Consider the following 15,257-nt stretch of genomic DNA (forward strand, 5'->3'; position numbering starts at 1 on the left):
GTCTCGCTAAATTGCCCTTAGGTGTTAATGAATGTGTGCATGGCCATGGTTGTTTGTCCTGTGTGTGTCTGTGTTGCCCTGCGATGGACTGGCAGCCTGTCCAGGTGTACCCCGCCACCCACCCATAGACTACTGGAGATACAGGTCCTTCTCAAAATATTAGCATATTGTGATAAAGTTCATTATTTTCCGTAATGTCATGATGAAAATTTAACATTCATATATTTTAGATTCATTGCAAACTAACTGAAATATTTCAGGTCTTTTATTGTCTTAATACGGATGATTTTGGCATACAGCTCATGAAAACCCAAAATTCCTATCTCACAAAATTGGCATATTTCATCCGACCAATAAAAGAAAAGTGTTTTTAATAGAAAAAACGTCAACCTTCAAATAATCATGTACAGTTATGCACTCAATACTTGGTCGGGAATTCTTTGGCAGAAATGACTGCTTCAATGCGGCGTGGCATGGAGGCAATCAGCCTGTGGCACTGCTGAGGTCTTATGGAGGCCCAGGACACTTCGATAGCGGCCTTTAGCTCATCTAGAGTGTTGGGTCTTGAGTCTCTCAACGTTCTCTTCACAATATCCCACAGATTCTCTATGGGGTTCAGGTCAGGAGAGTTGGCAGGCCAATTGAGCACAGTGATACCATGGTCAGTAAACCATTTACCAGTGGTTTTGGCACTGTGAGCAGGTGCCAGGTCTTGCTGAAAAATTAAATCTTCATCTCCATAAAGCTTTTCAGCAGATGGAAGCATGAAGTGCTCCAAAATCTCCTGATAGCTAGCTGCATTGACCCTGCCCTTGATAAAACACAGTGGACCAACACCAGCAGCTGACACGGCACCCCAGAACATCACTGACTGTGGGTACTTGACACTGGACTTCTGGCATTTTGGCATTTCCTTCTCCCCAGTCTTCCTCCAGACTCTGGCACCTTGATTTCCGAATGGCATGCGAATTTGCTTTCATCCAAAAAAGTACTTTGGACCACTGAGCAACAGTCCAGTGCTGCTTCTCTGTAGCCCAGGTCAGGCGCTTCTGCCGCTGTTTCTGGTTCAAAAGTGGCTTGACCTGGGGAATGCAGCACCTGTAGCCCATTTCCTGCACACGCCTGTGCACGGTGGCTCTGGATGTTTCTACTCCAGACTCAGTCCACTGCTTCCGCAGGTCCCCCAAGGTCTGGAATCGGCCCTTCTCCACAATCTTCCTCAGGGTCTGGTCACCTCTTCTCGTTGTGCAGCGTTTTCTGCCACACTTTTTCCTTCCCACAGACTTCCCACTGAGGTGCCTTGATACAGCACTCTGGGAACAGCCTATTTGTTCAGAAATGTCTTTCTATGTCTTACCCTCTTGCTTGAAGGTGTCAATAGTGGCCTTCTGGACAGCAGTCAGGTCGGCAGTCTTACCCATGATTGGGGTTTTGAGTGATGAACCAGGCTGGGAGTTTTAAAGGCCTCAGGAATCTTTTGCAGGTGTTTAGAGTTAACTTGTTGATTCAGATGATTAGTTTCATAGCTCGTTTAGAGACCCTTTTAATGATATGCTAATTTTGTGAGATAGGAATTTTGGGTTTTCATGAGCTGTATGCCAAAATCATCCATATTAAGACAATAAAAGACCTGAAATATTTCAGTTAGTGTGCAATGAATCTAAAATATATGAATGTTAAATTTTCATCATGACATTATGGAAAATAATGAACTTTATCACAATATGCTAATATTTTGAGAAGGACCTGTAGGCACCAGCTTCCCCGTGACCCACTATGGAATAAGCGGTAGAACATGTCTGACTGAGAGATTATGCTGTTTCCTCTCGTTCATCCTGCAATTGTTCATTTAGGGATTAAATGAAAGCCCCGTTGAGGGCCTGAGCACTCAACTCCAAAGTTGGCCAAAAGTGTGTGGAAGTCAATGGCGAAATCTGCCACAAATGTATTGCCTTGTTTCACACTCCAAAGTTTTCAAGTGATTTCAGTCTCAGTATATGCAAAGATCTGTTTGAATTCAGAAATGAAGTTGTCAAAAGTCTGATTGAAAAGAGTGCGTGTTGTACCTTGCTTCTGCCCATTTAAGAGGCTTCTCCTGAAGCAGTCTAATTACATAAGATATTTTGGAGACATCATCAGCAAATGATTGTGGTGATCTGTAAAAGACCAAAGAGCTTTACAGATAATGCTCTAGAGTTGGTAAAGAAGCCTCGCGAAAATGAGGTGGCGCAGATGGTTGTCAAGGGAAGAGCAGATGCTGCACTGGCTGTATGTTGGGGTTGTCTTGTAGGGGCTAATCTGTTGGTTAGTTCCTATATAGAGATGGTTAACTGGTCCAGACGTTGAGGAGCAATGTTTTGCTGTTTAAAAAGAGATTGTGACATAGATTCCGGCCTAATTACGAGATTTGTTTGTTACAGGGCAGATCCCGCTTGTAATCCTGCTGAGTCAGACTGGCCTGATGGTTCTGTCATGTTTTATGGTAATTTCCTGACCCACATGCAGAACCACGAGCAGGATCCAGTCAAAAGGCTAGGTATTTAATTTACAAACAGGAGTAAAGAATGGAGCTGGTTAAGGCTGACTCAGGGATCTGAAGGCTCGGTGACATTTGGGAAGAAAAATAGGGGTTGGTTGAGGTGGGGAAAAGTCAGAATAAGGTCATACATTCACAGCGTACCCAGGGTTTTGAAGCTGAGCTCTGGGGGGAGGTTAAGATTCCAATGTCTTGTTTGGTGGCTGGTTACAAATGTATTCAAACTGTTTCTTTGCAGGTTGGAGATTTTGTACCAAAGATGCTTTGTGGATTCTCAAAGCGTTGGAGAACAAGCAGGAGGAGGTAAGCCAGTATAAAGGAGCTGTGGTGAGTTCTGGAGGTAGGCAGTTAGCAGAGGCAATTCAGCACCAGATAATAGACATCAACCTTGGTGTACAGAGAGAAGACGGAAATAAGCTGAGAAGGGGAAAAATCTCAGAGCACATTTTGATCACCAAAAAAAGAACAAAACAGAGAAGTAGAACTCAGGGGACTTAATTACAACTATGTGAAACATGGGGCGGAGAGTGGTAGTCTGGCAGCTCCTTAAAAGCAGTGGCAGATGATGAAATTGCACCCAGGTGTGCTCCCTGCTGCATCAGCCTCTTAGCCACGAACTCCTGCAGAGATCCTCAGTGGAAGGGAGAACTCACACAAACACATCAGGATCATAATATATAAATCTGATGGACTACTAAGATATATGGTTAATTTAGATCCTTGGCACAGTTGGATAACCAATCTTTCAGGTTTTGGTTTTCTCATATACAAAAAAAAAAGTCCACTTGCTTTCTAATTAAGTACTTTGGATTATGACATATGTATATTGTATAATGCAAACATTCATGATGGTTCTCCGATAAAGTATGTTCCTAAAAAGATGGAAATAAACTAGAAAAAGATATCTTTATCAGGGACTCCCTTTGACTATCGGCTCATATTTAAAGCCTGGTAACTTACATAACCACACATAATGTGTTGTGCTCCAATATGGAATTATGTAGTCAGGTATGGAAGTGCAAAGCTGTCTGCAATCAGCACTGATGTTTTTTTTTCCTGTAAGAAGACTTCCATTTGTTTTCAAGTTATCATTCAAGAACACAAAGCACTCACGTGACATAGATGCACCCAAGTTTAGACAGAAATTCAGTGACGTACACTGGGGACAGTTAGCATCAGACATGGAAGAACCTCTCTGAGGACAAAGCTTTTCGTATTTTGCTTTAAAATCAAATACATTTCGGATTGCTCAAATACATATGATCATGTCTTGCCTGCTTTAAACATATTCAAATGTCCTCCTGATTTACTTGACTATTTAGCAGATAAATTCCTGAAAACACATGTTATAAAATATTGTTCTGATTAAAAAGAAAACAATCTGTCATGACTAAAAATGACGGTTCAAGGAGGGGAACACCTTCGGCTCCCCCTGGAGGAGCTGGAGGAGGTGTCTGGAGAGAGGGACGTCTGGGCGTCTCTGCTGAGTCTGCTGCCCCCGCGACCCGGTCCTGGATAAGCGGAGGACGACGGACGAACGAATGATGACTAAAAATGTTTGGAGCATGTATTTGTTTTTTTTTTCTGAGAAAAGGCGCATGGTGTTGAAAAGCTTTTATTTCTTTTCATGCAACCACCATGACGATGGCATTCACCAGTTACATTAGGTGTTATTGACAGTGCTTTGAAAAGGTAAGCATATCTCTTGAACTTGTGAAAGTAAAAGAAAAGTAACAGATGGTTTTCAGGTTTTTTTTACTTATACAAATCTAAAAAGTTGTGCTGTACATAAGTCTTCGCTTCCCCTAAGTCAACACGTTACATCACCACCTTTTGCTGCGATTTTTGATTTGGGGTGTGTGTAATTACTAGCTTCGCACATCTGGAGACTGAAATCTTTGCTGCTTCTCCTTTGCAAAATAACCTATGCTCAGTCAAATCGATTGGAGAGCCTCTATGAACAGATACGTTTGAAGTCTTACCACAGATTCTTTGGCATTTAAGTCTGGACTTTGACTGCACTATCTTAACACATAAACATGCTTTGATTTAAACCATAAATCCCTGTCTCTATGTTTAGTGTCATGGTGTAAGGTGAACTTCTGCCCCAGTCGCATCCTTCTTTCCATCCATCCATCATTTCCCATCAACTCTGACCAACTATTCTGTTCTGCTGAATAATACAACTCCACAGCACAATGCTGCCACTACCATGTTTCATTGTAAAAATTGTATAATAGATGTGGTATTTTGCACACAGATACATTGTATTTACTAATAAGAAACAGGGAGAACTGGATTTTATAGTGGTTTCAGAGGAAAGGGGACTTAATACAAACTACACCACATTTTGTACATGGGTTTTCTGAATTTATTGTAATAGACTTTTTTTTTTTTCGAAACAAACCTGTGATGTGAAAAACAATTCAAACTGTGGCTCATGCTGCCGGAGTCAACACTGCTGATGTCCTGATCTGTGAGACTTTGGTTTTGTGTTCTGCTTTATTTTGGTATTTCATTTCTGCTCACTTGTTCCCTGTGTGCTCTATCAACCTTTTCTCCCATTTCCTCAGTTCCTCAGGTTCAGTTACTTGACTTTGTTAACAGCCGCACTCAGTTTCTAATCAACCACCTGTTTTATGTTCACTCTTCAGCTTAAATGTCTCTCAGTTAATCTGCTCTTGGTCAGATCATCCTGCTTTGTCCACAAGCTTGTTTTGTTGTGGTCCTCATGTGATGTATTATTTTGGCTTCTCCCCTGGAACTTAGTTTTGGAATTTCCTTTTTTTGAATAAAATTGTTTATTTTCTCCTGCCAGCCAACCCGATGCATTTGGGTCCTGCGCTTCACCATTTCATGACACCTGATCAATTTGTGTTTTATTAAACAGAATTGCAAAACTTATTGCTTTCTTTGCAACCCAACTGGTTTCAGAACTTTGAGGTTTTGAGTTTTTTTTGTGAGGTTTTATTTGGGATGATTTTGGGTTGCTTTTAATGCAGTACTGCGACATACCGTATTATATATTGCTACTCATTGCTGTCCTTTACCTTGCACGTGTTTTCATTTATAATATGTATGAATTTGTGTTTCTTAGACAGTTTTGATTGCTTTTATGATTCTAAAATGCTTATTCTACAAAAAGGGGAAAAAATAATAATGAAGGTCAACATTAAGCCACTTTATTTTATTCCAGAAATATACTGGACAATATACTCCCCATGTATAGTTTCCAGAAAACCAGGCAGGACAAATTATATTGAAAAAAAGACCATCACTAAAGCATTATATAACTTTGTAGATTCTTCCATATTTTCTGCTGTCGTGGTTATGAAAACAACTAAAAAAAGATTAAGTGAGGTTTCATTAGGACTCAAGGCAGCACAGAAGGTTAAGATTCGGAATGTCTTTAAGTATGAAATGTATGTTTTTTTTACCATGATAATGGCAGGCTCGGAGCAGGAGTTGGTCCAGATTCGCAGAGATAGATCTTCTGCTGCACTTAGCCACCACTGTCTGCAGAGGCTCCAGCTAATACTGGTCACTGGCTTGTCATGACCTACATTCAAAAACCCACATCTCAAATGAACCTGGTAAAACAGTGTAGCCACAACATTTACTTTTATGGTACTGTTCAGGCAGCCAGACAGGCTGAACAGAGGAGGTTCATGCTGACCTACATGTCACCTCAACTTCTGCTCTTTATCTCTGCTGCCTTCTTGTGGACATATTCCTTCTAAATTGGAGCTACAATATGCTAAACAAACAAATTTAATGGTGGTTGTTTTGCCTTAGGCTATAAATTGTCAACAGCCAAATGTGAAGCATTTGAACAATATGCAACATATGTAGAGTTATATTTGTTCAACATTTCAGCATCTTTTTTTAACATAAGATATAAAATCTGATAAGTCTAACAAAGGTAACAGATAACTTAAAATGGCACATAGCACAAATCCAGTTTTAAACATAAAGCCCTGAAATGAGCCAAAGTGATATATAGCAAAGCAGAGGGTAACAATTCTTAGATCACGTCTCACCTATGTAGGCAGTTGGACTTCCAGTAAGGCGGGAATTGTACAGTAACACTGACCGGTCGCCAAGACCACACAGGATTTGTTTTCCATCACCTGAGAAAGGCAAGGAACCACAGATTTATTTTATCAGTATTTTTAAAGCAGCCATTTCCAAACATAAAGAATTTTGTCTGAAAGAATCTCACTAATTTGAAACCATAGTTTTGCTGCTGTCACAGTGGAGCTGTATTAAATACTATATTTCATAAATGTTTGCTGCATCTGTTTGCATACTTTCAGCAGAGAATGTGCAGACCAAAGCACACAGGTCACATTGTTAGATGTAGAATCTACTTTATCCAACACAGCAATTCAACAATAAAGTTTACTTTTTAAGTCATCTGTGTATTATATCCATTTGTATGGGTTCTGTCAAAATAAACCATACTGTACACTACAATGGTCAAAATTGAATCTTGTATTGACCTTATATTCAATACTTTACTTCACAAGAGCCATCAAAGAAGCTCTGATTTTAAGTAAATACTTCATAATTTGTAAAGCAAAGACTATCATCAAGCAGCACAGTTCCATATAGTGGTCTTTTCTCGATATACAGTACAGACCAAAAGTTTGGACACACCTTCTCATTCAAAGAGTTTTCTTTATTTTCATGACTATGAAAATTGTAGCTTCACACTGAAGGCATCAAAACTATGAATTAACACATGTGGAATTATATACTGAACAAAAAAGTTTGAAACAACTGAAAATATGTCTTATATTCTAGGTTCTTCAAAGTAACCACCTTTGGCTTTGATTAGTGCTCTACACACTCTTGGCATTCTGTTGATGAGCTTCAAGAGGTAGTCACCTGAAATGGTTTTCCAACAGTCTTGAAGGAGTTCCCAGAGATGCTTAGCACTTGTTGGCCCTTTTGCCTTCACTCTGCGGTCCAGCTCACCCCAAACCATCTCGATTGGGTTCAAGTCCGGTGACTATGGAGGCCAGGTCATCTGGTGCAGCAACCCATCACTCTCCTTCTTGGTCAAATAGCCCTTACACAGCCTGGAGGTGTGTTTGAGGTCATTGTCCTGTTGAAAAATAAATGATGGTCCAACTAAACGCAAACCGGATGGAATAGCATGCTGCTGCAAGATGCTGTGGTAGCCATGCTGGTTCAGTACGCCTTCAATTTTGAATAAATCCCCAACATTGTCACCAGCAAAGCACCCCCACACCATCACACCTCCTCCTCCATGCTTCACGGTGGGAACCAGGCATGTAGAGTCCATCCGTTCACCTCTTCTGCGCCGCACAAAGACACGGTGGTTGGAACCAAAGATCTCAAACATGGACTCATCAGACCAAAGCACAGATTTCCACTGGTCTAATGTCCATTCCTTGTGTTCTTTAGCCCAAACAAGTCTCTTCTGCTTGTTGCCAGCAGTGGTTTCTTAGCAGCTATTTTACCACGAAGGCCTGATTCACACAGTCTCCTCTTAACAATTGTTCTAGAGATGTGTCTGCTGCTAGAACTCTGTGTGGCATTGACCTGTTCTCTAATTTGAGCTGCTGTTAACCTGTGATTTCTGAGGCTGGTGACTCGGATGAACTTATCGTCCGCAGCAGAGGTGACTCTTGAAAAAAAACACAAAGTTCAGGCAGGTGACCATGACGTCGTCTCGAGCAGGCACAAAGTTCATGAGAAGTCCAGGACCGGCTACTCAGAGGCCTGATCAGCTGGCGACGGCGGCGAAGACCTGGACACCGGCAGAGACTTAGAGAGCTGGGCGATCGGCATCGGCAGCGGGAACCTGCAGGTTGATCAGGAGGTCGCCGCACCGAGTAGAAGAACCTCGGAACTTGGAGTCAGACGCCTCATAGTTTGGCGCCCCATAGTCAGGCGTGGAGTCTGGTGCCTTAGGCAAAACGTCAGTCAGGCCAGCAACGCAGTTACCGGAGCCTGGAGCCGGGCTCGTCCTCGAACCCCTCAGAGGCAGAGGAGGCGCCTGGCGAACCCCCAGAGGCGGCGCCTGGTAAACCCTCAGAGGCAGAGACAGGAACAGAGCCAACGGGACCACTGGAGACAGGAACAGAGTCTGGGGAACCCTCGAAGACCAGAATGAGGACAAGCTGCTCCTTGAAGCCCTCAGGAACAGGGTCCGGGAGCGGTTCGTCCTCGAACCCTTCATCAGGGGATTTAGGTACCAGGACAAGGACTCTCAGAGAACCCCTGGAAGACCTTGAGACCAGGAGCAGGGACTGAGGCATCAGCCAGACCCTCATTGGCTTGAGCAGGAGCTGAGGCGTTGCCCGGACCCTCAGTGGCGTGAGCAGGAGCTGAGGCGTCGCCCGGACCCTCAGTGGCATGAGCAGGAGCTGAGGCGTCGCCCGGACCCTCAGTGGCGTAGGCAGAGGCGTCGCCCGGTCCCTCAGTGGCGTAGGCAGAGGCGTCACCAAGACCCTCAGTGGCGTAGGCAGAGGCGTCGCCGGGACCCCCGATGACTTGAGCCGAGGCGGCGCCGGGACCCCCGATGACTTGAGCCGAGGCGTCCCTCTTACGAAGTCCTCTGCGGCCTGTGGAGGAGGTTGAGGCAGACTTAGGGTCAGGCTTGGAGTCAGACGGTGCGTCGGTTCGGCCTGGAACACGGTCAGTTGGCACTGGAACATAGTCAGTGGGTCCCGGAGCCAGAAACAAAGGTAGTCCACCCTCAGACCCCTCAGGAACCGGTAATAGAAGCGGTCTGTCCTCGGACCCCCCTGGAAACTCTGCATCAGGCTGTAGACCTGGCGTGGACAGCTCAACAGCAGCTGCAGCAGCAGCACCCAGCATGAGGAGTTTAACAAAATAAAAGACCAAATAAAAATGTACAGCACAGCACGAGGAGATCAGGACATGGAACATGACAGTCAGAACAACGTGGCAAAAACAGGAATAGAAACAAGGAGAGCAACAAAGGAATCCAGCAGAGGACAGCCAAAGAGCTTACACTACAGGTCCTTCTCAAAACATTAGCATATTGTGATAAATTCATTATTTTCCATAATGTCATGATGAAAATTTAACATTCATATATTTTAGATTCATTGCACACTAACTGAAATATTTCAGGTCTTTTATTGTCTTAATACAGATGATTTTGGCATACAGCTCATGAAAACCCAAAATTCCTATCTCACAAAATTAGCATATCATTAAAAGGGTCTCTAAACGAGCTATGAACCTAATCATCTGAATCAACGAGTTAACTCTAAACACCTGCAAAAGATTCCTGAGGCCTTTAAAACTCCCAGCCTGGTTCATCACTCAAAACCCCAATCATGGGTAAGACTGCCGACCTGACTGCTGTCCAGAAGGCCACTATTGACACCCTCAAGCAAGAGGGTAAGACACAGAAAGAAATTTCTGAATGAATAGGCTGTTCCCAGAGTGCTGTATCAAGGCACCTCAGTGGGAAGTCTGTGGGAAGGAAAAGGTGTGGCAGAAAACGCTGCACAACGAGAAGAGGTGACCGGACCCTGAGGAAGATTGTGGAGAAGGGCCGATTCCAGACCTTGGGGGACCTGCGGAAGCAGTGGACTGAGTCTGAAGTAGAAACATCCAGAGCCACCGTGCACAGGCGTGTGCAGGAAATGGGCTACAGGTGCCGCATTCCCCATGTCAAGCCACTTTTGAACCAGAAACAGCGGCAGAAGCGCCTGACCTGGGCTACAGAGAAACAGCACTGGACTGTTGCTCAGTGGTCCAAAGTACTTTTTTCGGATGAAAGCAAATTCTGCATGTCATTTGGAAATCAAGGTGCCAGAGTCTGGAGGAAGACTGGGGAGAAGGAAATGCCAAAATGCCAGAAGTCCAGTGTCAAGTACCCACAGTCAGTGATGGTCTGGGGTGCCGTGTCAGCTGCTGGTGTTGGTCCACTGTGTTTTATCAAGGGCAGGGTCAATGCAGCTAGCTATCTGGAGATTTTGGAGCACTTCATGCTTCCATCTGCTGAAAAGCTTTATGGAGATGAAGATTTCATTTTTCAGCACGACCTGGCACCTGCTCACAGTGCCAAAACCACTGGTAAATGGTTTACTGACCATGGTATCACTGTGCTCAATTGGCCTGCCAACTCTCCTGACCTGAACCCCATAGAGAATCTGTGGGATATTGTGAAGAGAACGTTGAGAGACTCAAGACCCAACACTCTGGATGAGCTAAAGGCTGCTATCGAAACATCCTGGGCCTCCATAAGACCTCAACAGAGCCACAGGCTGATTGCCTCCATGCCACGCCGCATTGAAGCAGTCATTTCTGCCAAAGGATTCCCGACCAAGTATTGAGTGCATAACTGTACATGATTATTTGAAGGTTGACGTTTTTTGTATTAAAAACACTTTTCTTTTATTGGTCGGATGAAATATGCTAATTTTGTGAGATAGGAATTCTGGGTTTTCATGAGCTGTATGCCACAATCATCCGTATTAAGACAATAAAAGACCTGAAATATTTCAGTTAGTGTGCAATGAATCTAAAATATATGAATGTTAAATTTTCATCATGACATTATGGAAAATAATGAACTTTATCACAATATGCTAATATTTTGAGAAGGACCTGTATATTGCCAAAAGTACTGGGTCACACCACCAAATCAATGAATTCCAGTGTTCCAATTATTTCTATGGCTGCAAGTGTATAAAGGTTGGTGTGGAGAAACTTGACTGGCCTGCACAGAGTCCTGACCTCAACCTTCTTAAACATGTTTGGGATGAATAAGGGCAGAGGCACATTTTAGAGTGACCTTTTATTGTGGTCAGCCTAAGGCACATCTGTGCAATAATCATGCTGTCTAATCAGCATCTTGATATGCCACAGTTGAGAGGTGAATGGATTATCTCTGCAAAGGAGAAGTGCTCACTAGGACAGATTTAGACAGATTTGTGAACAATATTTAAGAGAAATAGGCCTTTTGTGTACATAGAAAAGGTCTTAGATCTTTGGGTTCAGTTCATGAAAAATCAGAGCAACAACAAAAGTGTTTCATTTATATTTTTATTTCGTGTATTTTTCCACCTCAAAATGTTATCTTTCCTCGTCCATTTTGAATGATTTTCCCACCACAAGCACCACTACAATACAACAGTTGATTAAAAACAACAAAAGCAGCAGAAAAGAAGAACAGCTAAGGAAAATGGAATGTATTGGTATTTTGCAATAATGTTCTATTTTATAATGTTTTATTTAATTTTTTAAAGCATAGTTTTGTAACCTCTATTTTTTATTGATCTAAAAATGCATCACGGTACATACTTTAGGTTAATGTGTAGAACAACAATTGTAGGCATTATTAATTGTCATTTAATGAATATGAAAATTCAGGAAGAGGAAATGATCAAAGGAATATAGGCAGATTCAAACCTGTGGCTGATTTATCCAAGTGGATAGCTAGTGCAGCTCTGTAACACAATCTTGTCTGGTATTATGAAGGGGTACTGTTACAAATTTGATTTTACTGACATTCACTGACATTTTTTTCCTATTTTCTATCTCTGTAATTTATCACAATTATCTTTCTCCCTGCGTTTATTTGGGGAAATTTGCTTGTCAGGTATAGAAATAGAAATAATCCTTTTGTTTACATGTAGTTAGAATAAATGAAAATACGTGAGTAGTACAGCTAAATAATCAAATAAGAAACATAAGACAAACCCCACTGAAAACGATTATTGAACATCAAAGTGTTCATGTAACTTATCTTTAGTTTATCATTAGTAATTGGTTGGTCTAAACTAGCTATCATAAGTGACTTACCTGAATATTGAAGGCACGAGACTTGTTTGTTGGCAATGTTGAGACCAATACATGGTTCAGTTGGTGCTGCACTGTCCTCTGGGTAGTTGCTCTGGAGTAAACCTCTAGATGACAAACATGTGTTATGTATGTATAGTTTATGTGACACAGACACATACACACACACATACAGGTCCTTCTCAAAAGATTAGCATATTGTGATAAAGTTCATTATTTTCCATAATGTCATGATGAAAATTTAACATTCATATATTTTAGATTCATTGCACACTAACTGAAATATTTCAGGTCTTTTATTGTCTTAATACAGATGATTTTGGCATACAGCTCATGAAAACCCAAAATTCCTATCTCACAAAATTAGCATATCATTAAAAGGGTCTCTAAACGAGCTATGAACCTAATCATCTGAATCAACGAGTTAACTCTAAACACCTGCAAAAGATTCCTGAGGCCTTTAAAACTCCCAGCCTGGTTCATCACTCAAAACCCCAATCATGGGTAAGACTGCCGACCCGACTGCTGTCCAGAAGGCCACTATTGACACCCTCAAGCAAGAGGGTAAGACACAGAAAGAAATTTCTGAATGAATAGGCTGTTCCCAGAGTGCTGTATCAAGGCACCTCAGTGGGAAGTCTGTGGGATGGAAAATTGTGGCAGAGAACGCTGCACAATGAGAAGAGGTGACCGGACCCTGAGGAAGATTGTGGAGAAGGGCCGATTCCAGACCTTGGGGGACCTGCCGGAACCAGTGGACTGAGTCTGGAGTAGAAACATCCAGAGCCACCGTGCACAGGCGTGTGCAGGAAATGGGCTACAGGTGCCGCATTCCCCAGTCCTGGGCTACAGAGAAGCAGCACTGGACTGTTGCTCAGTGGTCCAAAGTACTTTTTTCGGATGAAAGCAAATTCTGCATGTCATTCTGAAATCACGGTGCCAGAGTCTGGAGGAAGACTGGGGAGAAGGAAATGCCAAAATGCCAGAAGTCCAGTGTCAAGTACCCACAGTCAGTGATGGTCTGGGGTGCCGTGTCAGCTGCTGGTGTTGGTCCACTGTGTTTTATCAAGGGCAGGGTCAATGCAGCTAGTTATCAGGAGATTTTGGAGCACTTCATGCTTCCATCTGCTGAAAAGCTTTATGGAGATGAAGATTTCATTTTTCAGCCCGACCTGGCACCTGATCACAGTGCCAAAACCACTGGTAAATGGTTTACTGACAATGGTATCACTGTGCTCAATTGGCCTGCCAACTCTCCTGACCTGAACCCCATAGAGAATCTGTGGGATATTGTGAAGAGAACGTTGAGAGACTCAAGACCCAACACTCTGGATGAGCTAAAGGCCGCTATTGAAGCATCCTGGGCCTCCATAAGACCTCAGCAGTGCCACAGGCTGATTGCCTCCATGCCACGCCGCATTGAAGCAGTCATTTCTGCCAAAGGATTCCCGACCAAGTATTGAGTGCATAACTGTACATGATTATTTGAAGGTTGACGTTTTTTTGTATTAAAAACACTTTTCTTTTATTGATCGGATGAAATATGCTAATTTTGTGAGATAGGAATTTTGGGTTTTCATGAGCTGTATGTCACAATCATCCGTATTAAGACAATAAAAGACCTGAAATATTTCAGTTAGTGTGCAATGAATCTAAAATATATGAATGTTACATTTTCATCATGACATTATAGAAAATAATGAACTTTATCACAATATGCTAATTTTTTGAGAAGGACCTGTATACAGTACCTACCAAAGGTTTGGACACACCTTCTCATTCAAAGAGTTGTCTTTATTTTCATGAATATGAATATTGTAGCTTCACACTGAAGGCATCAAAACTATGAATTAACACATGCAGAATTATATACTGAACAAAAAAGTGTGAAACAACCTAAAATATGTCTTGTATTCCAGGTTCTGCAAAGTAGCCATCTTTTGCTTTGATTACTGCTCCGCACACTCTTGGCATTCTGTTGATGAGCTTCAAGAGAAAGTCACCTGAAATGGTTTTCACTTCACAGGTGTGCCCTGTCAGGTTTAATAAGTGGGATTTCAAGCCTTATAAATGGGGTTGGGACCATCAGTCGTGTTGTGCAGGAGGTGGATACAGTACACAGCTAATAGTCCTACTGAATAGACTGTTAGAATTTGTATTATGGCAAGAAAAAAGCAGCTAAGTAAAGAAAAAGGAGTGGCCATCATTACTTTAAGAAATGAAGGTCAGTCAGTCTGAACAATTGGGAAAACTTTGAAAGTGTCCCCAAGTGCAGTCGCAACAACCATGAAGCGCTACAAAGAAAGTGGCTCACATGAGGACTGCCCCAGGAAAGGAAGACCAAGAGTCACCTCTGCTGCGGACAATAAGTTAATCCAAGTCACCGGCCTCAGAAATTGCAGGTCAACAATATATATATATATATATATCTGCACTGCTTACAAATGTTTTATAGGCTTTGTAGAAGATGTTTTTCTCTGAGCATTTGTTTTTGGTGAAAACAAAGACATTCTGAAAGACAGAAACAAAGAGAAATGTAATCAATCAATCAGAAGCTAAAACAAAAAAAATAACATACATGCAATCATCATCAAACAATCATACCAATAAATAAAATAATAATTATTAGACAGCTAAAATAAAATGTAAACACACATGTTTGGGCAAAATGGAAAATGTAGAACTGTAGCAATGACACTGAAAATCTAGTGCAAAAATAGTCCATGCATTTGTTACTTCCAGCCTGGACTATTGTAATTATTTCCTATCAGGATGTCCACAAAATGCCGTTAAAAGCCTTCAGTTAATCCAAAATTCCCCTTCTCACACATAGAGCCCTTAATAATCAACCTCCATCATACATAGGAGACCTGGTTGTTATTTTAAATATGAATATATGTACTTGGAT

General features: G+C 42.1%; 1 protein-coding gene across 2 annotated transcripts in view; it reads right to left on the reverse strand.

Annotated features, from left to right (window-relative positions):
- The window catches only part of wdr27 (WD repeat domain 27), a 74,313-nt gene that overhangs the window by 37,853 nt on the left and 21,203 nt on the right, over nt 1–15,257 (reverse strand). For both annotated transcript variants that reach the window (XM_047352507.1, XM_047352506.1), the window contains exons 14-17: nt 14,792–14,860; nt 12,353–12,456; nt 6,577–6,666; nt 5,974–6,095 (exon numbers count right to left, since the gene is read on the reverse strand). In XM_047352507.1, coding sequence (XP_047208463.1) covers nt 5,974–6,095; nt 6,577–6,666; nt 12,353–12,456; nt 14,792–14,860 — 385 coding nt within the window. The remainder of the gene's footprint in view (nt 1–5,973; nt 6,096–6,576; nt 6,667–12,352; nt 12,457–14,791; nt 14,861–15,257) is intronic.

Source organism: Girardinichthys multiradiatus, chromosome 22 (assembly GCF_021462225.1).
Source record: "Girardinichthys multiradiatus isolate DD_20200921_A chromosome 22, DD_fGirMul_XY1, whole genome shotgun sequence".
Classification (NCBI taxonomy): Eukaryota; Metazoa; Chordata; class Actinopteri; order Cyprinodontiformes; family Goodeidae; genus Girardinichthys; species Girardinichthys multiradiatus.